General features: G+C 55.4%; 1 protein-coding gene across 8 annotated transcripts in view; it reads left to right on the top strand.

Annotated features, from left to right (window-relative positions):
- Positions 1–23,810, top strand: part of TNS1 (tensin 1) — a 65,475-nt gene extending 41,665 nt beyond the window's left edge. For 2 of the 8 annotated variants that reach the window (XM_065671554.1, XM_065671559.1), the window contains 15 exons: positions 4,794–4,972; positions 5,230–5,368; positions 7,701–7,793; positions 8,718–8,753; positions 12,176–12,350; positions 13,008–13,870; positions 15,218–15,304; positions 15,977–16,108; positions 16,544–16,636; positions 17,164–17,241; positions 17,344–17,415; positions 17,495–17,663; positions 17,907–17,975; positions 18,323–18,355; positions 19,385–23,810. In XM_065671554.1, coding sequence (XP_065527626.1) covers positions 4,794–4,972; positions 5,230–5,368; positions 7,701–7,793; positions 8,718–8,753; positions 12,176–12,350; positions 13,008–13,870; positions 15,218–15,304; positions 15,977–16,108; positions 16,544–16,636; positions 17,164–17,241; positions 17,344–17,415; positions 17,495–17,663; positions 17,907–17,975; positions 18,323–18,355; positions 19,385–19,529 — 2,363 coding nt within the window. In that variant the 3' untranslated portion in view covers positions 19,530–23,810. Of the gene's footprint in view, positions 1–842; positions 924–4,793; positions 4,973–5,229; positions 5,369–7,700; positions 7,794–8,717; positions 8,754–12,175; positions 12,351–13,007; positions 13,871–15,217; positions 15,305–15,976; positions 16,109–16,543; positions 16,637–17,163; positions 17,242–17,343; positions 17,416–17,494; positions 17,664–17,906; positions 17,976–18,322; positions 18,356–19,384 lie in introns of all 8 variants that reach the window. The other 6 variants (XM_065671555.1, XM_065671557.1, XM_065671560.1 and 3 more) reach the window with 4 other exon arrangements.
- The last annotated feature ends 209 nt before the right edge of the window (positions 23,811–24,019 follow it).

The following is a 24,019-nucleotide window of genomic DNA, read 5'->3' as shown; positions in this document are numbered from 1 at the left end:
TTGAGGTCAGGTCCTCAGGGCTGGGCTGGGGTCTCTCAGCCCCTGCAGTCGCTGTGTTCCCGAGGAGGAGAGGCGTCCTGGGGACCGTCCCTAGCCCGCAGCCACCTGTCCCCTCTGGAGCTGGGACAGCGCGGGCGGGCTGACCTCCGGCAGGAACAACGTGTCCTGAGGCCAGGCCGGGAGGGGACAGACCATGGGGTGGTGGGGTATGGACGGGTTTGTTTACATTCTCCGCTGCTATAAATTGCCTGCGTGTCCTGGCACAGCAATGAGGAGCACCTCGCACCTCCTCTGTGCCTGGCGGGGCAGTGCTTGCATTCCCATCTCCACTGGTGATGGAGAGGAAGAGATGGGACAGCGCAGTGCTCGTGTCCCCAGTGCCTTCCCAAAGAGAGGAGCTGGCCCTGCTGTCCTTCAAGTCCCCTCATCTCCAAGAGGGGCATTTGGGGTTATCCCTTCTTGTCCCATGATGGAGGAGCTTGGGCATGGTGCCATCCCCAAGGGAATGGTGATGGCATTTGTGACATTGCACAACACAAGGCTATGTGTGGTTGGGAGCCACCATGGATTTCCCATGTGGGTTTGACTGGTGGTGCCTGGAGCCAGGTGATTTAGGTGATGGGAAAGCAGCTCCAAGCAGGGTCTGAGCTCTCTTGGGCATCAGGCAACCCCAGGCTCATGTGTTGGAGCCCAACTAATATTTTCTCGTTTTCTCTCTCTCTGTGTCCCTATTGTATCTTGTGACATTTGTCCTGTCTGCCCCTTCCTTCTCCCCATGGGTGACTGTGTCTGTCCCCTGTGACTCCCACCTCCTTGCACTCCCTGTCCTGGTACACTGGCAGAGTACAACGCCAGGCTCAGGAACCTCAACAAGAGCACCAAAGTCCCCCGTCCTCCTCTGAACAAGCAACGGTCCTTCTCTGGTTTGTTCATTCCACTTCCCTCCTTCTTTGTCCTTGAACCTTCCCTATCCACCCTTCTTTTTCCCTGTCCTCCATTCTTCCTTCTCATCCTTCCTTTTCCCTTATCTCTCCTTTCTCCTTCCTCTGCATCCCTGCATGCTGAGTGCTCCGTGTGTTGCATGGATGTGTGATGGAGGGAGGTTTGGGAGACCATTTCCCAGATCTAACTAGGGTTAGGGTTAGTTAGGGTTAGGATTATGTTGATCTCCAGGACTGATTCCCTTTCTCAGCAGAGTGATGCTCAGGGTTTCCCTCAGCCTTCCCGGTGATGGGGAAGCCCCTGGCCCTGGGTACAGCCTCCCCTGCCCACCACACTTGGTTTTGTATCTCATCCAAACCTGGCATTGCTCTCTGGTGGGGTTCTACTCCTGGGCCAGATGCAGACCCTTGCTCCAGCCCTGCCAAGCTTTGCCCTGGCTGTAGCTCACCCCTGAGTGAGGCAAGGGCTCGGGTACAGCTCCACAGGCCCCAGGACTTCTGCTCCTTGGCGGTGTGTCTGCCCGGAGTGGTGGGTGCTGGGGACCCGCTGGGTGCTTGGTTTGCACCCACTTGTCCCAGGGTGAGCAGAAGGAGGGGGATAGAGAGGGGCTGTTGGCAAAGAGTGGGCTGGGGAGTCACCAGCTTTCTGGGTGACCTTTCTCTCCCCACTGGCACCTTGGGTTTCTCCCCAGGAGGACCAAAGAGGTTCGAGCCCTCCCAGCCCTCAGGACAGGGTAAGGTATTTTGTCCTGCCTGTTTGTGGTGATCAGTTTGGGAAGTGTAGGGCAGTAGATGTGCCTTTGCCCAGCGGGATGGGTTGAGTTGGGCTCTGGTGTAGAGGGGTACAAGGCAACGGAGAGAGGTACAGGGCAATGTCTTCTGCTGTTCCTCATGCAGGCAGGGAGCAAATTGTTACCTCTCTTTCCCCTGGGCATCATGTGTCCCTGTCTGGCTTTTAAGTGCTGGGTGCCACATCCTAAGGGCCATGGGATGCTGGTTTGCCCTCTCTTCTGCACCGTGGGGGCATCACCCAGCTCATGCATGGCAGTAGCTCCAGCATCTCATGTCCAAAAAGCAGCAGCCTCCTGATTTTTTTTTTTGCCTGGAAATCTGGCTCCCCAGCCATAAAACTACCCTCCTATTTCCTCCTCCCCTGCTGTTGTGCTCCTGCCCTTCCCCAGCCCTTAGAGCTGTGCTGAGTCCAAGGGCAGGACCTTGCTGAGGGAGGGTTGCTGCCAGGTTACAGAACTGAAAGGTCAGCAGAAGGGGTGGAAGTGCCAGAGGGGGTGAGGGTAAGGAGTGGGGTGAAGGCTGCTGTTCCCCCTTTGTGATGGCAAACAACCCCTCCTCCACAGCCAGGCATGACATCTTTGGGGAGCTGGTGGTGGTACCATGGCTAAGGGAGGCTGTACCTCTGCTGAGGGGGGACGCTGAGCAGGGAAAAGGAGATTTTGTTTTCCAAGCGTAGTTTCCAGCCCATAAATTACCCGGGGGGCCGGGGGAGCCATGCTTAGAGCCTGGGTTTCCTCCAGGCTTTGCTCTGGGCGGCCCATGAAATTTCCCACTCTCTGCTTCCGAACAATGAGTCTCTTTTTTCCCTCTCTCCTCCCTCCCCTCCCTTCAGCCCTGGTTGCTTTCCATGTCTGGGGAGTGGAGCAGCCAAAACCTGGTGAGCTCCTGGGTGTCCCAATGGGCCACATGCAGCCCACTGCAGCTGGGTGATGGGCAGCCCCAGGGATGGAGCAGGGGGTCTCACGCTGCAGATGTGTGATGTGCACTGAAAGCTGGGCTCTGACAAGCTGCTGTTTGTGCTTCCCAAATGGAAAATGCAAAACAAGGCAGGCGTACATGACTTGCAGAGTCAGACCCTGCCTCTCTGCAGTGCTTGGTCACTGTAACTCACTTTGGGATGGGCCAAGGGATGCTTCTGGTGATGCTCCTGCAGTGTGCAGGATACCGCACAGTGCACAATGTGGTAGGAAAAAAGAAAAGAAGAGTTTGCTTTATTTTCCCAAACATTTTGTTCTTCCCTGTGCTTGCAACTCTGGGCTTCATTGCCTTAAAGCAAAGATCAGGGCAAAAGATACAGGGTGGGTGGCCCTGTGCGATGCTGGCCATGCCTGCAGGGTGGCTTCCCAGGGACCCTCTCCATCACCCTGTCCCCTCCATAGGCTTTTTTATTGTCCATTCCCTGCGCCCGCCAACACCTGCAGAAGGGATCGGGAGTTGTGTTTCAAAGCCGCTCTTAGTGGAATTTTCCAGGCCGCCTCCGCGGCTGGAGCCGGCCCCGTTGGCTCAGGTCCCCTGCCTCGCAGCCTGGCCGCCTCTCCCCCCAGAGCCACGGGTTTATTGTTGCCGCCGTTCACTGGGCTGATTATTTAGAAATGCACCCAGGACACCTCCCTCCCTGTCCTGCTCCCAGCCCTTCACCCGCCCCGAGCCTTTTCCCTGGGGCCGGCAGAGCCCCAGTGCCGGGTGCTGGAGCGGGGCGATGAAGAGGGGAGGTCAGTGGGTGCGATGCGTGGGTCCCACCAGGGAGCGAGGGGAAGCAGCTGATGGCTGGTTTTCCTCCACCAGCCCGTGGGAAAGGAGTTGGTGTTTGAAAAGTGCATTTCCTGGAGCGTGATGCTGGCCTCTCTTTTCCTTTTTTTTTTAATCCTTTTTTTCTCTCCCCCCCCCCCCCCCCCCCCGGCAATGTGCTGGCCAAGGGGAGTGTGAGCGCTCCCTGCCCCTGTGGGAAAGGTGGAGCGGACAGTGCTGTCTTTCTGCCGATGGGGCTGACACTAGGGGTCACCCCGCTGCTAGGAGGGTCCCAGGGAGAAGTGGGCTCCTGCTGTGCCTGTGATGTTCTGCACAGTTCCCCTGCACCGAACCCAGCACCATTGTCCATGAGCCCTAATTAACCTCTTCATTAGGCAAGATGGGGTGAAGGGTGTGTTTCACTGCTGGGTGCTGGGAAATTTGGGGTTGCACCCCTTATCCCATTTCCCCATGCCCCCCTGCCCTGTGCCACTTTCGTCCCCATTCCTGGGCTTTATCCCAACCCATGGGGATCACCAGTGGGATGTATTAGACCCTGACAGCCTGAAGAAATCCATTTTCCTGGAGTGACTTATTCCTTTCTTTCCCTCACTGCCAGGCTACAGGCACTGGTTGCTCTTGGTGCTGGGGTCTGAGAAGGAAATCTAGGGGGAGATGGAGAGGAGATTTTGATCTCCCTTTTTAGGAAGACTTTGTGCTGGTAGTAGATCAGCAGCAATTTGTTGGGTTTCCCTGCACCATCCCTATGTTGAGGTCTTTCGTGCTGACCCAGTGCTCCCTCTGCCTTGAGGACTCACAAAATCAGCTGTTTTCCCTGCTGTGGTTGAAGCCGGATGTGGGTGTGGAGAAGCAATGCAGCTGAATGTGGCTGCCCTAGTGCTGGAGGATTTGTTCCTCTGCCACTGTGATGCCATTGAGGGGTCCTGGTCCTCCGCAGCTCTGTGTGGCTGGGCTGCCTGGGCTGCTCACAGGGTGCTCATGCCCTTCTCACCCACTGCTGGGGCTTGTCTCTGAGCCCAAGTTTTATGGTGCTTGGGAGGGCTAGTGTAGTGATTCAGCCACAAGCCATAACCCTGCCTTGCCTTATTGTTTGGTGCTGGGCCACAACTGTAGGGTATATCTGCCTCAGCTCAAAACTGGCTGTGCTGGTCCAGGAGTTAGATGCAGGTGAGTGCTGAAGCTGCCATCTCTGCTGTGTAAGGGCACACAGCTCAGGGGAAACCTCTCAGAGCAGCCCCGGAGCATCTCCTGCTGGTCCCCATCTCAGCCAGCAGCTCCTCACCAGACTCCCACCCTGTGCTTGCCCTGCAGGGGTACAGTCCCAGGAGAAGCCCCAGGAGGAGAGTGTGGTCCCTGCCCGCAAGCGGACCCCCAGCGACAGCCACTATGAGAAGAGTTCCCCGGAGCCCAGCTCGCCCCGCAGCCCCACCGTCCTCTCGCCTGAGGTGGTCAGCACCATCGCGGCCAACCCCGGAGGGAGGCCCAAAGAGGTGTGCTGGGGTGGGGGGCTTGCTGTGGTGGTGGGGTGGCTGATGGGGGGGGGGGGGCAGATGCCTACAGGGAGGGAGAAAGCTTGGTTAGCATCTGCAGCATCCTGGAGGGTTGGGGCTCAGTGTTGCTTTTTGTGGTGGTGGCTAGCAGGGAGGAAGTGGAAACCTTCCCTTTGCCTCTGCTCCCTCCCTGGGGTTTCCTGGAGGTTTGTGCCCATCACAGCTACAGGAGTGACCCTTTCTCCTGCTCTCTCCAGCCTCACCTCCACAGCTACAAAGAAGCCTTTGAAGAGATGGAGGGTGCCTCCCCCACCAGCCCACCCTCCAGCGGTGGTGAGATTTCTCCCCCCACCCCAGCCTTCCCTGTCTCACCACAAACCCCTTGCTCTGATCCCTGTAAGTGCTGCGGCTCCGGGAGGCATTGGGGCTCGGTGGGTGGCTCTCGGCAAGCCAGAAATTCACCAAGGGTCAGACAGCTCCGGGCTCCAGACGCCCACTGCCATGCTAATCACTCCTCTCCCCTGCATCCCACCACTCCACACTGCCATCTGCATCCCACTGCCATCAGCATCCCATGCTTGGAACCCTCCTTTCAGCTTTTTCCTACCCTCCACTCAGTGGGGTATTTCTTGGATGGGATCCCAAGGTGGGATAAGGAGAGAGGCAGGATCTGAAAGACAGCATCCTTTCACCCCATCCTGATCCTCAACCTCCCCATCTTTCCTACTGGCATGGTGAGAGAGGCAGGGAGGCTCCAGTAGCAGGTGACTGGGAGGGAGGCAGGCAGGACTGGAGACCAGGCGGGAGCTCAGGCAGACCCTCACATGCCATGCTACTTCTTGCTCACTGTTCCAAGGTCAGGAGGGGGAAATGTCTGGGAGATGCCAGCCCTCTGCATGCAGCTTGTCTCCACCTCTGGCACAGCATGCTTGCTTTCTGACTAACCCTGACTGCACAGCTGTGGTGGGTTTGTGTGGACCCGGTTTGTGTGACTGGCTCAAGTGATGAACCCTGATGAGCAGCCTCAAGTTAGCACAGCAGGACTTGGGCTAGACCAGTGCAACAGAGCAGGCGGGCAACTGGGAAACTCATCAAAAAGGCAGCAGTTCCCCCAACCCCCCATTTTTGTGGGCTGAAAGCTGAGGGATGCTCTAATGCTGGGGCTGGGTGCAGCCCCCTGTGATGCCATGTACTGGTCGTAAGGTCGTGATGGGGCCATCGTGCCTCCCATAGCTCAGCCTGTGGAGCTCAAGGCTGTTTTGTCCTGCGTTGCTGCTGTTCCTTCCTCCCGTGCAACCCACTGACGTTTGAGCCTGGTCTCATGGGATGCAGTGACAGGAGTGTGGGAGCATCCCCGAGGCGCTTGGCAGCTCGGAAATGGCCCTGTTGTTCCAGGGGACAGAGAGCTTGGCCCTGGGGCAGCAGCTCCTTGGCAGTGGGACAGTGGCTTGTTCTGGGGGATGATTCACTAGCAGAAGTGAGAAGAACAGCCTGGCTGGGGACGTGGCCCAGAGGCAGTGCTTCTTATCCAGCGCCAGCTGGGGAGGCCTGGGAAGTTTGAAGCTGCAGCTTGCAGGCTTTGCCAAAGTGCCGCTGGGGGAATACAGAAGTGATTCCCATCCGTGGGGAGATAGATGATGGTCCCAGGACAATTTCTGTTCTTGGGAGGACCCCACTACTCTTCAGCCAACCGAGGTGCGAGCTGACATTGCGGCTTGTGGCTGACCAGATGTGGGGAAGTGGGACACCCTCTGGAGAAGGTGCTGCTGTCTGGTTTCCCAGGGACTTGGCTGCTCTGCTGCTCTGGCCCCAGGCTGCTGAGGGGACCTGGGCTCAGGTCTGGCTTTCCTCTGGAGCTCCCACCACCCATTGCCTCCTGGGCTCTCTGCAGGCACTATGCCTGTGCTGTCAGTCAGCGATGTTCAAATGCTGCAGGAGGGATGTGCCCTCTAAGTGGAAATGAGACCTGGTGTCTCCACTGGTGTGGGGGCATGCAGCACTGGGGAGATGGGGAAAGGAGGGGAGGGGAGTCACATTTGGTGGGGGAGGTTGGCCCTGCCCCATGAAACCCTGCTGCCCTGCACTGACAGTGCATCCATACCTTAGCCATATGTACATATGCAGCTCCTCCTGGTATGTATGTATGGGCACAGGGGTACAGACCTTGTGTGTTCATTGCCACCCCTCAGGGAACATGCTCTATGTGAACATCCTCACCCACCCGTTGAGCTGGTCTGAATGGGGGGGGGGGGGGGGAGTGGCACTCCTGCTGTCCCTTTTGTGGGGGAAGTGAGCTGCTTTGGGACAGCCTGGTCCCAGCTCAGCCAGATGTGGGGATAAGCGGGGGTGGGTTTAAGGGGTGGGGGGATGGCTGCTTGCATAGGGGCAATGAAAGAGGCTTTGTGCCTTTATACATGGTGGGACCATTCATTATGGGGATGGTGCTGGGAGATGGGGTCTGGGCCTGCCCTGGTGGGAATTGCCCCCTTTCTCTATCCTGCCAGCCCTGCGATAATAGCAGGCTGCTTGTTCTCAGGCACCTCCTGCCCTGTGCCCTCTCCTAAGCAGAGAGGGAGATCCATGTCCTTCTCTGGGGCATTGCTTCTTGCAAGGACAGCAATCCCCCATTGCAGCTGGTGGGTGGGTCTGAACCTTGGGCAGCTCCAGCCTTTCTGAAGCCTTACCTCCCTTCCCCCTCCTGATGCTCTTGTGTTCCCTGTGCTGACAGTGCGCTCTCCCCCTGGCCTGGCCAAGACCCCACTCTCAGCACTGGGGCTGAAACCCCACAACCCAGCCGAGATCCTGCTGCATCCGGTGGGAGGTGAGTGTGGGCAGAGGGGCTGCATGTGGTTTGGGGGTGTGGGGTATCTGTGAGGATAACTATGGAAAGGTCCCCTGGCTGGAGAAGGCACTTCTGCACCCCTTTTTGGGGCCAGATGGCCTTGGGGTCCTCATCACCTCCTCTGGGGACTCTGGTGTGAGGGTGGGGGGATGTCGGTGCTGCCCTGGGGTCTCAGCCCAGCAGGGTCTTCAGTGATGGAGGGTGGATAACCCTCAGGTCTTGCCTCCTGCCCAGCCTCGTATTCTTCCTTCCCTCACGTCCTCCATCCTCTTCCTCCCCAGCACAGCTGGAGAAGTTTTGCTCTGCAGGAGCCAGGCCCGTCAGCTGGAACAGTGTCCAGAGCCCTCTCCATTCCAGAGAGCGGTCCCCCAGTGCAAAGGCCCTGCTGTCCTGTGGATGTGTCCCAGAGCAGCCTGTCAAGCCAGACCTCGCTGCTCCCCAGCACTGGGGCCCCTTCCTGGACCATCTCAGGGCTGCGTGTAACCTCCCCAAACCCCGGCTGAGCCTGGGGGGGCATGAGTCCTGGCTGAGCCTGCCCAGTGGGACCCTTTTTGGTCTGCCCCCAAGGTCGAGCTGGTGCTTTCTTGGTGCTTGCTGGACTTCTTGCAGCAGCCCTTCATGGTGGTGCCCTGCTTAGCTGTTCCTCTTCCCCACCCAAAACCAGCCTTCTGGGTTATGGACATTGTCTTTGGGATCCCCAGGTGGACCCTGGGGGTGTCTGAGATCAGGGGTCCAGTTAGAGGTGCAGTGCTGGGGAGGTGTGGAGCTCTTCTCTGTGTTCTGTGTGCCCCTGCCTGAACAAGGCAAAGCTGCTTAACTCTGATTTCTCTTTCTTTCTGTTTCACACCTTCCTTCATCCTTCTCTTCCCACTCCCATTGCTCCCCTGCCCCTCCATCTCCCAGAGGTAGAAAGGGAGGCAGGCGGTGACTCTGGAGAAGGTAAGAAAGGCTTTTCCTTCTCTTTTCCCCTCTTATCCTCACTGTTGGGACTGTCACTCAGAGCAGGCTCTGGCTATCTGTGTTAGCAGCCTTCCCTGCACTGTTCCTCGGGGATGTGGGAGCTCGACTCTTGTCCATCTGCTTCCTTTTGAAAAGGGTAACATCATGTCTTGTGTCGTGGTTGGATTCTCTGATGTCCAAATTGGACATGGAGGTCTGTCATGTTGGGTGGCAATCATCCATGTGGGCTGAGAGCTCTTTGTCGGTGTATGGCATCCTTCTCGGTGGCATGCTGGGGATGCTGGCATGTTGTGGCCAGCCTCGGATGAGCCTGGCAGGGGCTGGGAGCACCATCCCCGGTTTTGGGCTCCTGCCCTCCCCTTCTGGCTTTGCTGCTGCTGTTCGGAGCGAAAATAAACCCAAGTGCAGCACAAAAGGTCAGCAGGCTCAGAGGCCACCAGTGTGCTGCCGGCTCAGCGGCCGGGCAGCGGCACAGCGCCGGCGGTCGGTGCATATCCTCCTGCAGCCGGGAGGCTGCCCAGATTCCCCCCACCTCGTCTGTCCCTGGGCTGCGCCTCCCTCTGGATGCCAAGGATGAGGCTGATACGGGATGTCAGCTCAGGAGTGGCTGTGCTGATGGAGGAGGCATCATGTGCTTTAGGGCCGAACGTCTCCTGGAGGGGACAGAGGCTTTGGGAGCGGGTGTGATTCCCTGGAGCACCACGTGCAATCTGACAGTTGTTGGGTTTTGCTTTCTTTTTTAATGGAACTTCGGGCCCTTGAGGCCAGAATGGGGAACTGTATGTTTAATATGGGCTTTGGGGAGGGGATGTCTCTTTTTGGCAAGTTTGTGATGCTTCTCGTGGCTCAGGGAGCTGTCAGCATTTCTGCTTGGGAGTTCCTCAATGCACATAACCCAAACCTGAAGGCTGTATAATATTTAAGGAAGTGTTTACTTGAAGAAAATGTTCTGCTTCCAGAGCTGATTTTTCAATGATGGCTTTTTGGGTGCATTGAATGATGAAAAGCTGTGATAAAACCAGGTTTTTCCCTCCTAGGTCCCTCCAGATTTACCATTTTTGTCCATCTTTAAGCCTTCAAACACCCAAATGTTGCCTCTCCTTCTCACCAACCCCTCAGGAGCTCAGGCTGCACTGCTTCTCTGTTCCTGTGTCACTCAGCTGCTTGCATGGTGGTTGATCCAGAGCAAAAATGTCCAGTGACCCCTCACTGCCCAAGCTGAGTGGCCACTACCAGCCTCTTGCTCTGCTTCATCCTCTCTAATAATATGACGGCTTTGGGGGCGTTAAATCTGCAGTCCTGAGGAGGGACCTGCGTTTTGTCTTAACAAAGCTTTGACTTAGCACCCTCTGCACCCAGGCACAGAGCCCAGAGGATCCCTGCCCTGCCAGGCCCTGCTCAGCAGATCCCAGCCTGCATTGCTGGGCTGTGTTTGGGGCTGGAGGATGCCCTGGCAGTGCAGAAGCTTGGGGTCTGGCTGCCATCTCTGAGGAGGCTTTACAACCACCCTTCGCAGTCACAGCACTGGTGATTCCTGGCCCGAGGGGCAGGCGAGCTTGGATTCAGCCTTCCCAAACCGCTGCCCACCTCCCTGGTGACTCACAGCCTCTCTATTCTCCCACCGTCTTCCCGTCTCCGCAGCGTCTTCCAAGAAGCCACCAGGAGGCAAGATCAGATTTTTCAACCTAAAAAAATCCTGCCTTGAAACTTCCTCTTTTTCTTTTTCCTTCATTTTTTTTTTCTCCACATTGAACCAATCGACTTCAACCCGTGCCCATGGTCACACGCCTCACTGTGGCACACGTATGCTGTCCCGTCTCCCTGAGCCCCTGTCTCCTGCCTCCCTTCAGCCCCCACCTTTGCAGGAGGGGCTGGCATTTTCGCAGCCCTTTGGTCTTAACCTCTTGCAGGCTGACTCATACGTGCTCTCTGGCTAATTTTAGTCTGGGGTGGGCAGCTAGGGCAGAAAAGTGAGTAGCTGTGAAATTAATTTAATTACCCAAGCGGCAGTGAGTTTCTTGCAGCTGCCCTGGGCATCCTCCTGGGCAGTGCTTCATCCCTGTCACTCAGAGCCACATGTGCTGCCTCGGATGCTGCTACCCAGCCCACGTTGAGGTCCTTGGTCTGGTTTTCGCTCAGATCTTTTCTGGGGTGGTTGAGCAGGGCTGGGCAGGGAGATCAGCCCAAAGGATGGACTCATCCTCCTCTTTCTGCAGGCGGATACAGCACAGAGATGCTGTGGGGGAAGGAGGGAGACCTGTGACTGTCTTTTTCTTTGTAGCCCCTCAGTCTGGCATTGAACATGGAGCTGTGCATTGGCACTGCTGGCTGTGAGCAGGCTGGCTTGCCGGCAGACTTAGCCAGAGCCTGGCTGTTATGACTAATAATATTAATGATAATAATAATAGTAATGTTTGTCATGCTAATTACTACAGCAGAACTGCCTCAAGCATGGCCAGCCTGGAGCCAGGGTACCTGCAAGGATGCCCAGCCCATAGTGTTTGATGCCAGTGAGTCTTGCTTAGGACACTGTGCCCCAGCTCAGAGGCAGTGGGTGGCACATACCAGCTGAAGTGTAACACAGCTGTAGGGGACAGGGCTGAAGCTGCAGTCCCTTCCTCCAGCACAGCATTTGGTGGGTCTGAAGGGCTGTTGTAGGGATGGGGACCAGCCTGGATGGAGCAGGAGGCAGAGGGGAAAGGGAGGAGGGAGGGCTGGGTCTGGCGGCTGTTGTGGCTGGTGACGGCCAGCATAGCCCACTGCTCCTGGCACGGGACAGCTTGGCAGCTCCAAAGGAAAACTGCTGTTCTTGGTCATGCTCATGGGCTCCGGTTTCAAGCTGGGCTGGGAGTGACTGTGTTGGATGCTGCAGTGGAAATATCTGGAGCTGCTCTCTGGTCTGATGCTGGAGGTGGCTGGCAGAGGTGGGCTGCACAGGGCAGGGACCACAGGTCATCGTCACCAGTCCCGCGTGACTCAGCGCAGGCTGAGCAGTGTCACTGGCTCTATTTTTGGGGACTGAGGATGAGCAGGGAGCACAACGTATGCTGTGTGGCATCCCAGGCAGGGAGGGGCACTGACTCAGAGCAGGGTGGAGGGGCTCTGGCACTGGAAGGAACTGTAGTCCCATGTGCTCTGGTCCCCTCAGGAAAAGGGGTGGGCATGACCCCCCTCCCTGTGCCCAGGCTGGGATCTTCAAGCACCCCTTGGAGCAACCTAAAGGCCTAGATGAACCATGTGTTTCTGCATATCCCCTGTGGGAAGAGGAATGGGAAAAATGTGGAGCTGGAGGAGCTCAGCTCAAGCAGCTTCACTGGCTGAAATGGGGATACTGAGAAGGGCATGGCCCTCTCCCAAAGAGAGCTGTGCGCTCATCTGTTTCCCCTTCTCTTTTGCCACAGAGCCCAGGAGCTACGTTGAGTCCGTGGCCCGCACAGCCACGACAGGCAGGGGAGGGAGCCTGCCCACCACCCAGCCCATGGGCCCAGAGGTGCCCACCAGGAACGGCACCTTCAACAACTCCTTCACTGCCCCCAGCCCTGTCTCCACCAGCAGCCCCATTCACAGTGTGGACGGGTAAGGCACTGGGAGCACGTCCCCGGGGCTTGTGGGGCCAGGGTCAAACACTGCCGGGTGCACAGGATTGCTCCCACATTGAAACTGCCTTTGCAAGAGCCCCTGTCTTTGCTTGTAAGGTTTAGGGGTCCTGGCCAACCATTGGTTCAGTGCCCTGGCAACACGAAGTTGGGTCACTTGGTGGTCAATAAATCGCAGCAGCATCTTGCTGGGAACCTGGCCCCTGGGGTGGGAGGAGAGATGAGGTCTTTGCTAACCCTAGCACTGGGTTAGGCTGAGCATCTGTCCCCTGTGGTGTGATGGAGCCATCATCCCTCTCCCTTCTTGACCCTGCCCATGACGTGTACTGCATCAGCCCAGCCTGCCAAGGCTGGCAGGGAGAAACTATTTGAGTGTTTTGCTAGGAGAGGAGCTGGAAAAAGGCTCTGTCTCCCAGAGAGTTGTGAGAGGGAAATGGGATGCATGGTGGAACTAAAGCTGCTTCTAGCTGCTTCCATGCAGCTGCTGGCAGGGTCCATCCTACCACTGACTCTGGACAGCTGAGCAGGTCACTATCACAGTGCTTCAGTTTCCTTGTGCACAACTCGCAGGAGGGTGCAAGTCAGCAGCATCAATGAGCAGTGGAACCGAATCCTCCTTCTCCTCATCTCTCCTCAGGACCTCCCTCCGCAGCTACCCCTCAGATGGCAGCCCCCATGGCACGGTTACACCTCCCCATGCATCGGTTGAGCCTGTTTACCGGTCACCTGTCAGCTCGCAGATGCCTTCTGCTCACAGCAGCTACCAAAACTCGTCTCCGTCTTCCTTTGCAATGGTCCAAGGCGGGGGCCCAGGCTCGTCGTACTCCAGCCCTGACTACCCCGATAGCCGCGTTGCTCTCCAGCCAGACCCCCAAGCTCGTCCACAGCCACAGGTCAATGTGGTAGGAGTTCACGTCCTGCCAGGGAGCCCTCGCTCCCTGCATCGGACAGTGGCTACCAACACGCCACCCAGCCCTGGCTTTGGGCGAAGAGCCATCAATCCTGGCATGAGCGGCACTCCTGGAAGCCCCGGGCTGGGCAGACATGCTGTGGCAGCCCATGGCAACCTGGTGGCCTCGCCGGGGAGCCCCAGCCTGGCCAGGCATCAAACCACAGCCGTCCCTCCCGGCAGCCCCTTGTATGGCTACCCCAGCCCAGATGAGAGGCGTCCAACGCTGTCCCGGCAGAGCAGCTCCTCTGGCTACCAGCCTCCGTCCACGCCATCCTTCCCTGTCTCGCCGGCATACTACCCTGGCACGAGCACGCCGCACTCCTCCTCCCCGGACTCGGCCGCGTATCACCAGGGCAGCCCCACACCGCAGCCCGCACTGCCGGAGAAGCGGCGGATGTCAGCCGGGGACCGCTCCAACAGCCTCCCCAACTATGCCACTGTCAATGGCAAGGCGTCCTCACCCCTCTCCAGCGGCATGTCCAGCCCCAGCGGTGGGAGCGCCGTCACCTTCCACACCCTGCCGGACTTCTCCAAGTTCTCCATGCCAGGTAAGGGATGCCCTTGGAGGTTCCTGCGTCCCCTCGCCCTGCCCAGGGCTCTCTTCCCTCCTCCTCCTCACCGGCCAGTGGGGAAGCGGTTGCAGCTGTGTCCTGATTTACCCCTCCTGCCCATCCGCACACCAGCGGCACCGGCTTGGGCCATTTCCTGTGCTTTCCGGCAAATCCAAACAGGAAAAGCACTGACCCGGCATCGCTGCCGTAAGCAGCGGCCAGAGTTGTGTACAGGGAGATCAAAGCACCCAGAGGCAGCTTTTCTCTGCTGTGGGGATGCACTGACCTCCTGGCCCCATTCCCAGCAGGCTTTACCCTGCTGAGGCTCCACTGTGGCTGTGCCTCCTTGTTTCAAATGGTGTGCTGTGGCCCGGGTGCCACTGTGCCTGGAACGCCTTTGCTGGCTCCGTTATGGGACACCTTGGTGACGCCAAGATCGGACTGATAGAATCAGGGGAATAAAGCTGTGGGGCAGCAGTGGCTCCGGCTGCCAGGCCGGTTTCGCTGCCGAGCGGGCAGCCCTTTGTGAGCACACTGGCGCCCACCCCAGCCCCATGACTCCCTGTGGCTGGGGACCTTTCCCAGCGGGGAAGCATGAGCAATTAAAACCTGTAACCACTAGAGAGTGGGCTGAGGAGGGGAGCGAGCCCCCCGTCCCTCTGAAGGTTGCAGAGGGCTGATAACACATCTCCAGCAGAGATACTGTCTGGCCCTCTGGGTTCTTTGCTTGGGCTTTTTGGCAAGCAGGTGGTTGGAAATGTTGCCCCAGCAAAGCAACAGCTTCATGGCCAGAGGACTGGCTCCCATCAGGGCTGGGCTATTGATGGGCACTGAGTGAAGCAGGGTGGGGCTGGGGCTGCTTTCCAAGGGTAGGTCAACCTGCCCAGTTCCTCTGCACAGAGCAAAGGTCAGCGAAGAATTTATTTTGAGGGTGGATGAGCCAAATCTGGAACATTAGGGAGCAGTGAAGGTCCTCTGAAGTCACATCTTCCCGCCACCCTCGTGGTTGGACATAATCTCTTTCCTCCGACAGCTTTCACTTCACCTGGCCAGCTCCCTTTAAAATGATGAATTCCTATTTTGTTTCTGGCTGTGTGGCAAAGAAACTCATCACATGCATATCCCTTCAAGTGCTTGGATTTAGCTTTAGATGTGCAGCAGTCCCTCTGAGCTCCAGGTGATGGTCAGCCTTTCTGGATGTGGAGGATTGGGCTGAGGTTAAACCAATGTGCTGGGGCTGAAAGGAGGTAGAGGTATTAGTGCTTTAGCTAGATCTGCTAAAATGTCATGTGGAGTTTTAGATAAGCATCTTTTAACTTTTTTCTTGTCTTCCCTTCCTTGCAGACATCAGCCCTGAGACTCGTGCCAATGTCAAGTTTGTGCAGGACACTTCCAAGTACTGGTATAAACCAGAGATCTCCAGGGAGCAGGGTGGGTAGATGGCACAGGGCAAAGCATATGGCTGAGAGAGCCATGGTCAGGAGTTGGGGTGTATCTGGGATCGCAGGGATTACTAAAGATTTCCCTTAGGGGTAGGATGAGGAGTGAGGGTGTACTGTGGATGCTCAGACTGCTGCAGAGGGGGGTTGAAGCCCAGCTCAGCTTCAGGCTTTCACCCCAGCCTTCCCCTTGGTGAAAGAACACTGGTCCCTGCAGCATGCAGTGGATCTATGTATGGATTTGGGGTGCAGAGCACTCAGGTCTTGAACTGAGTGAGCTCAGAGGGGTCTTGGAGATATGGCTAAAACAGGAGGGGAGAACAAGGAGGAGGTAAGGTATCTTCAGGGGCATGGTTCCAGCATTTGGTCTGTGGTCCCTGCCTGCTCTCCAGTGCTCAATTGCTCAGAGCTGGGCTGGGTGGGAATGGATGCTCTGAGGTGCCCACACAAGGGCAGTGGACCTGGGGGTACATGAGCCCTCTTCCTGGCCACAAACCCACTTGAGACCCCCATCCACACATGTGCAGGGGGGACAGTAATGTTGCAGTGTCTGACTGCAAGGCCATGGAGCCAGGATGCCCTGTCCTGACCCATACCTGCTGGTTTTGGAGGTCATGTCGGCTCTCACTATGCTGGCTCTGAGGTCTGCTGTTCTCTCCTGCAGCCATTGCATTGCTGAAGGACAGGGAGCCAGGGGCTTTCATCATCCGAGACAGCCACTCCTTCCGGGGAGCCTATGGCCTTGCCATGAAAGTAGCTTCTCCACCTCCCACGGTCATGCAGCAGAACAAGAAAGGTATTGTGTGCCCTTCTCCATCCCACGCTGAGATGCTTTCCATCGTTTGGCCAGGGCGAGAGGGCAGCTGTGTCTGCTGAGCCAGTTGTGCCCTTGGATATGTGCTGATGTCGCAGGTCGCTGATCCCTCCCTCTGAGCCCTCCCCTCCCAGAACACAGGGAAGCACCAGACACCCTCTACCCTGAGCTGCGGAGGGCTTGGGGCATCTGAATCTTGGGCTTGGCATAGTGAAATGGGCACAGCCTCCCCAGCCCACCGGCACCATGGGGGAGCCTGGCTTGGGGTTGACCCTATGCAAAGGGCCGGATTTGAGGAGGGTGTGCTGAGTGGTAGGGACCCCTCCCTTGAGCTGGAGCACTGGTTTCTGTGTGAGGCTACAGAGTATTAGTTGGAGAAGGGTGGCTGTGGTGTGAGAACATTCCATCTCTTCCCAGGAGACATCACCAATGAGCTGGTGAGACATTTCCTCATCGAGACCAGCCCGCGGGGTGTGAAACTAAAAGGATGCCCCAATGAGCCCAATTTTGGTGAGTGCCCCCAGTGTGCGGGGTTGGGTTGGGAGAGCCTTGCCTTTGCTGGACTATTAAAGCAGAGCTGTGAGGTGTCTGGGAGAGCCCCCGCTGCATTACTTGTCCCTGTGTAACCAAGCCCTGTGGGCATTTGTAGCCTCAGGGGTCATGCACACAAATGTGCCTGTATGCACGGGTACATACCTTTCTGCACGCGTTAGGAAAAATGATGTTGCTGGACGGGGTGGAGGGCAGGGACTCCCCACCTTGTTTCATTTATCCCATGGCTAATGTGCTCCAAGGCGCTGCACTAGGACCTCTGCCCCATTCCTGTTCCTAACATGGCCCTGGCATCTCTGCTACCTCCCTGAGCCCTCTGTGGGCATGATGGTTTCAGTAAGAGGAACTGCCGTGTGTGCCATTAGGACCACAGTGAAGAAATCCAGCAAAAAAGTCTGCTCCCATCCATCTGGAGCAACAATGTCCTAACACCAGGGAAACCCGTGTTCCCAGCCCCATGCTGAGCATCTCCCCTCTGTCCCCAGGTTGTCTCTCGGCTCTGGTGTACCAGCACTCCATCATGCCCTTGGCCTTGCCCTGCAAGCTGGTCATTCCTGACCGAGGTAAGAGCCAAGACCAGAAGGGATTACATCTGCCCCCACAGCATCTGAGGACGGGGTAGGTTTCCAAGGAGGGAGTACCAGTAACTATCCCATGTCTTTTAGATCCCATGGAGGAAAAGAAAGACACCACGTCAGCCACCAACTCATCCACAGACCTCCTCAAACAGGGTGCGGGTGAGTAGAGAGGGGCTGTCATGGGGCCAGTGTAGCTTGGAGCAGTGGTTGACCCCATGCCTGCTGTCTCCCTTTCCAGCCTGCAATGTCCTCTTCATCAACTCAGTGGAGATGGAGTCACTGACAGGCCCCCAGGCCATTGCAAAGGCTGTAGCTGAGACGCTGGTGGCCGACCCCCCGCCCACTGCTACCATTGTCCACTTCAAAGTCTCCGCACAAGGCATCACCTTAACTGACAACCAGAGGAAGTAAGAGCCCCCATGGCCACGGCCCTGGGTCTCCAGAGCCAATGGGACTGTGATCCAGGGGGTGTGTTGTTGAAGGATGTCCTTGGGTAGCATGAACCTGGTCATGGGCATGGCTGGGCTTTGTCCTTGACTCCTGAAACATCCTAGGGGAACCTATGGGAGTGTCCCGTCTGATGGGGCTGGGCTGTGGTGGGGCAGAGGTGGGGGCTTGCTGGCCCTGACACTCCCTGCCTTGTGTTTCAGGTTGTTCTTCCGACGACACTACCCCCTTAACACCGTCACCTTCTGCAACCTGGATCCCCAGGAACGAAAGTGAGTGCCCTAACCTGGGGCAAGCACATGTCCCCTGCCCCTTTCCCTCTCCCAGGCTTCTGGCTGTGTGGAGCAGGATCTTTGCTTGCTCTGTCCCACTTGCTTCTGTGGAGAGCAGGGATTGAAGGTCCCCTTGGATACTGTGGGGCAACACCACTTCTGATGACTTCTTGGTGTCTCTAAGCATCTTCGTGTTGGGAGAGAGCTGCAACAGTTTTTTTTCAATAGAGCCAAGCCTGTGCAAAGCCAGGCTGGCCCTCCAGCATTGGTGTGGTGGCCCCCATAATGGCCCTGTTTCTGTGGGGTGCAGGATGCACCATCCCTCACACCTCCTCTTCTCTTTGCAGGTGGACTAAAACTGATGGCAGCAGCCCAGCCAAGTAAGTATCTGCTGTGTTTCCCAGCACATTCCTCCCAGGGTGTCAAGGTGGCTCCTACTTGTGTTTGAGCATTGGCTGGGAGATGCATCATGCAGGGTAGCCTCTTGGCTGTCTGTCAGATGAGCTCAGCTCCTTGCTGAAGGAATGTTTCACGCAAGAATGAGGACTCAGGAAGCATCTTTTATCCCTAAACTCCCAGTTAGAGCAGGCATGGCCCTTCCTGAACTGAGCAGATTGGAAACTGCCAGAGGAGCCTGTGGGAGCTGGCTTGTGAAGCAGAGCCAGGGGTTATGCTGATGGCCTGTGAGCCACCAGCCAGGTCTTTCCTTTCCTCTTCTCCTCCTTGTTCTGACCCACAGGAGTACAGAGCTGCTGGCTGATCCCATTTCCAGGGGCAAATTCCCACTAATTTTAGCCATTGTGTTAGCGAATGGGTTTTTATTAGGAGGTCCAGCTGCTGGGATATTTCCCCTCTCCAATTAGAAATGCCACGGCCTGGGCCTGTCTCACATTCTGTTCCCCTGTATTTATAACTTGAGTTTGCACGTTCTAATTAAAAAAAAAAAAGGGGACATTTTATTCACTGGGGGACAGAGATGGAAATAACCACATGGTCTCACTCAGCTCCCCTTGTCCCCATATGGCCTTCCTCTCACACAGGGTCTACCCCAGTGGCCAGCCCATCACACCCCTGTGGTGTCAGGACTCATCACACAAACCAAGGCAATGCTGTGATCATCTGGAAGGACACTTCTTGGGGATGGCCTACGGGGAGGGTGGTAGGGATGAGTAGAGCAAGGGGGGTTTGGCCAAGAATTGATAGAAACACAGTGCTGGCCTTCAAGGAAACTACAACAAAGGGAAGAATAGATGGGTCTTAACACAGTCTGCTTTGGGATGTCTCCCTTTGTGTTGTGTGAGGTGGATGTTAAAGAGGTGGACAAGACCATGCTGGAAGAGGGTGGTGGTGGTCGTTGGGTGAGCAATGCTGGCAAACCTCACTGAGCCTCTTGTCTTCTTCACACCCAGGCTCTTTGGCTTTGTGGCCAGGAAGCAAGGGAGCACCACAGACAACATCTGCCATCTCTTTGCCGAGCTGGACCCAGACCAGCCGGCTGCAGCCATTGTCAACTTTGTCTCCAGGGTCATGCTTGGCTCCGGCCAGAAAAGATGAGCTGGTGCTTGCGGGTGATTCTTGAATTTTGGAGAAGGACTTGGAGCTGATCCGAGAAGGAATGTGAGGAAGTGCATTGTGGGAGAGGGAAGTGAATTGGGGGGAAAAAAAGGGTTGGAATTGTGGAGGAAAACAGCAAACAACAAAAAACGCAAAAGCCAATGGAGCCCCTAAAAACTCAACACAAGCTAAACACACACATAGAGGAACCAAAACCACGCACCTATATAAGAGAACCACAAAGTCACGCCAGACAGGATGCATGTTCCACTGCAGGGAAGGTGACCAAAGCGAAGGCTTTTGGCGTAATGGTCCTGACATCCACTTGAGACCAAATGCAAGACCATGACTGGTTGTTTTCCATCTGTGGAAAAGAAAAAGAGACAACCGGCAAAACCCATGCTTCATCCCAGCAGCTCCATCAGCGAACGTCTGCTTTGTGTTTGAAATGACCTGTAGGAGATAACAACGTGGCTGGGCCTGTGGGACACTGGAGGAGATGCTCTCGGAAACCTTCCCTTGCTCGGCTGCAGTGGAGGGTCCTCACTTATCCATTTGGTTCTCCTGAAACCTGCTGGTAGCCTGGCAAGCTGCTGGGAGTGTGCTGGGGGGGCTTGGTCCTGATCCGTCCTGTCCCTGGGGAGCTCAGCCATGGGCTGACTTCCATTGCTGACCCAGAACCCAGCACTGGTCACAGGTGAGCTGCTGTGAGCCCACTCGGAGAGGGGGTCACGGCACTTCCCCACCTCCCCAGGGTGCTCGTGCCTGCCACCTGTGAGGAGGTGTGGGGGGGCTCCTGCTGTCCTGTGTGTGGGGAAGGCAGATGCTCCCCCGGAGCCTCCCCAGAGGATGCACTAATCCTCTCCCATCACTAGTCCTCTTTGGCAGTTTTCTCCTGCGGCCTGTCACACGTTAACACAAAACCCAAACAAAACAAAAGAGGAAAGAAAAACAGTGTAATAATAATAATAATTATAATAATAGCGGATGCTGGCACAGGTGGGTTCCTTGTGCAGAGCAGCTGACCCGTGGCTACCCCTATCTCTTTGGAGACACGCAAGCGGTTTTTAAATTGCATGGACGTTCAAGTTGCACGAAAGGCGAATGACTACAAGTAACTCAGGCGCTTTTTTCTCCTTTTATTTTGGAGGCCACGTTAAAAAAAAGAAAAGGAAGAAAATCTAAAAAAAAAAAAGAAAAAAGGAAAGGACCTGCAGTTGCTGGGTAACTTTGGCTTAGTGGGGAGGTAACAGGTCCTCCGAGAGCCACCCTGCTTGGCACGCATGTACCCTCAAAACCGTCTGGCTGGAGGCTCATGCCCCTCAGTGCGCTGTAGTTTTGCAGCGGCTGCAGTGCTGTCAGCTTTTCCCTTTGCTTTGGGAGGTGAGGAGTGTCAATCAGGGAGCAAGAGGGGTGAAAGGCCCCTGTGCTGCTGTGGAGGGGGGAAACATGGGTGGGGGCAGCAGGTGGAGGTCCCAGCCCATGGAGCTGGGGAGGGGGCAGAGGATGCTTCAATTACATGTGCAGGTTTGGGGCCACAGGAATGTTCTGGCTGGAGCTGCGGGGTCATTGCAGCCCTCTGCTGCAAATATCCCCCTCCCCTCCCTCTTCCTTCAAGAGCTTTTTGGGAGAAGTTTTCAGTGCAAAGTGGCCCAGATAGTCTACTGGGGCCAAAAACTAGAAACATAGCACTGCAGCCCCTCCCCACCGGAGAGTTTTTCTCCTTTGGAACACCCTTGCCTTGATAGCTATAATATATATACGAGCTATACTGATGACATACTGTAAGCTAACGAAATTTTAAGGAGGAAAAAAAGGTTAAATTCACACTCCAAAAATACTTATTTTTGCCATATTGCTTTCTGCGCATCATATCTCCCCCATTATATCCGCCCCCTTCCCCTGCCCCGGGGAAACACCTGCACGTTTAAAGAAAATCCAGAGCAAGGCAAAATACGGATGGGGGAAGAGGCGCGGGGCCCCCCTCCCGAGTCGGGGCGGCGTGTGTGTGACCAGCGTGCATGTATGTGTGCATGTGTGTGTGTGCGTGGGGGAATGAGTGGCGTGGGTGCCCGGACGGAGGCTGTTCTGATGTACTGGAGCGAACCTGAGAGGTTGCATAGTGAGGAGTTGGTTGCGAGACAGTGGCGGGATGGGGGGTCCCGGGGAGGCTTTCCCCCTCCCCAGCTCCCTGGCCGTGCGGATGTGGAGACCTTTTCATTTTCGATGTTTCCCTCCTTCTGCGAAATTCAAGCGAGATGAGAGATGATCTCACCCGTAATCTTCTCACCCTGCCACTCACCAATTAGAGAAAACACTGTGTTTATAGATATATAAAGATATATTTTTTGGAAGCCTCTATTTTTCAGACTCGGTTTTCTCACTGCTAAGAAAAGAGATGATAATAATGTAATTTTATTTTAATCTGCTGCCTCGGAAAACGGTGCTTGAAGCTCCCATTCCTCTTTTTCTCCCCATAAAAACAAAGCAGATCTAAGCACCCTAGAGATGTCGCGTAAAAGCTGACCCCAGCAGATACCTGCCAATGGCATCACGCCTGCTTCAGGCCCTGAGCCGCTCACGGCTTCCCCACTAACCCACTAGCTGAAGACTTAGACCGTATCCAAATCTCGAACACTAACAAAATCGTCCGATTATCTTGTTTTTTTAACACACAGCTAATCACCTTCCAATGATGTAGCCGGGTGTTTGTCAGCTCCTTTTAAAGGCACTTTCCCCCTCCCTCCCCCCCTTAATATCCTTTTTTAAGTTACAGTTCTAGGTGTAACTACTCTTTCTGTCCCAGGGAGAGTCCGTCAGCTGGCATTGAGGATCACCCAGGTCCCAGGGCTGGCGGGGACCTAGTGTTGATATTTTTTCCTTATGAAAGGGACAGAAACGATTATTTGTGTTTTTTCTTTGGTTTTTAAATGCAGTCATGGTATTTGAGATTCGAGCTTGTGCGAGTTAAGCCCAGCATATGTTTCGTTGTAATCACACTGCCGTTGTCAGCAGCCGGATGGTATCTCTCTCGCTCACACACACAAACATATCCCTCCTTCCTGCACAAAGAACTGCATATATTCTTGCCAAAGATATCCTTAAAAACGCACTTTTCCCCACATATATATATTATTTTTTTTTTGCGTGTGTACATTTGTTGTATTTGCCCTTTTTGTGTTGGTTTGTTCTTTGGAGAAGCCCCTTCTCACCCATCCTTCCTTTGCTGTCGATGTTGCTGTTTGTTGGGAAATGCTCTTGCGGGATGGGGTGCGTCATTTGCTACATGTCCCAAATTGTAGTGCCCACAAGGTGCAAAATGTGGGCTTCCTTTTCAGCATGTGGGTTTCCCATTCAGCAGCGCTGCCTTGGGCTCCCTCCTGGGAGATGTTCTGAGGGATGATCCATGTCATCATTGCCAGTGGAGATTGTGGGCTTATGGGTTTAAGCACATGAATTGAGCAAAGTTTGGGGTTGCTCTGGATGCAGCATTAGCTGGCTGCCCCCTGGTCAAACCACACAGGGAAAACAAACCAGGTAGGGAGAAAAACCCAACGCAGCCTCCAGGCATCGATTTTCCAGTGAGTTCAACCGCCTGAACTGAAGTGCAAAGTAAATCCCCACCCAGCAGGTCGGGCAGGTAAAGGAACCAGTTGCCCCAAAAACCCCAGACAGCAGCATCAACAAAAGGCAGCCCTTCCCGTTGGAGCAGGCAGGAGGATCAGACAGCAAAGGAGCCCGCAGGGGCTTGTTTCATTTCGTTCGTTTGTTTTGCAAATTGCGAGGTTGGTTTGGGGTTACTCTTCTTTTCTTTTTTTTCTTTTTTTTTTCCTTTTTGAATTATTTTTTCTTTTCCTTAAAAAGGAAAAAAAGAAAAAGAAAAAAAGGAAGCAACCCCACGTTTCTGTTGGCAGTTCCTGTACTGCCGTGTTATGTGTGGGGGTTTTTTTGTTGTCTTTGTTACTTTGGGAACGTTACAGATTTGTTTGCTAATCAGTGTTAATGAACAGTTTCAAACTTTTAGACTTGCCCCTTTCTGTGTATTTATATAGATGGAAAGAAAAAAACCCCACATTATATTTTGTATCTTTGTGCCCATAATGTTGTCGCGTGTGTAAGGATGACTTCGGTCGCACCCTGTCCGTGTGTGAATGTGACTCTGCTGTTGTCTTCCCGTTGTACAGATGTCAGATTCTTTGCAGTTCATTGTATGGCTTTATAAAGTAAAAACAACAAAAAAAGAAATCAGTTATATAAAATACACTGTTGCTTGGAAAGCCAGCTTGGTGTCTGGGTCGCTGGAAATGTAGCGAATTGAAGGGAGCCAGGAATAAATGCTCTGTTCCTTTGCACAGGGGAAACCAGCCCCAGCCCCAAGCCAACCCTGCTCCCCGGCGGGTGCTGTGTTTTCTCTGGGCTGTCGTTCCCTGTTCCTCGATGGCAGACTGGGGCCCCCAGACAGACGCCGGGCGGTGGGCGTGGGAAGAAGG

This window comes from Lathamus discolor, chromosome 3 (assembly GCF_037157495.1).
Source record: "Lathamus discolor isolate bLatDis1 chromosome 3, bLatDis1.hap1, whole genome shotgun sequence".
In the NCBI taxonomy this organism is placed as follows: domain Eukaryota; kingdom Metazoa; phylum Chordata; class Aves; order Psittaciformes; family Psittacidae; genus Lathamus; species Lathamus discolor.
The sequence above is the reverse complement of the archived record's forward strand: the minus strand, read 5'-3'. Positions and strand labels throughout refer to the sequence as shown.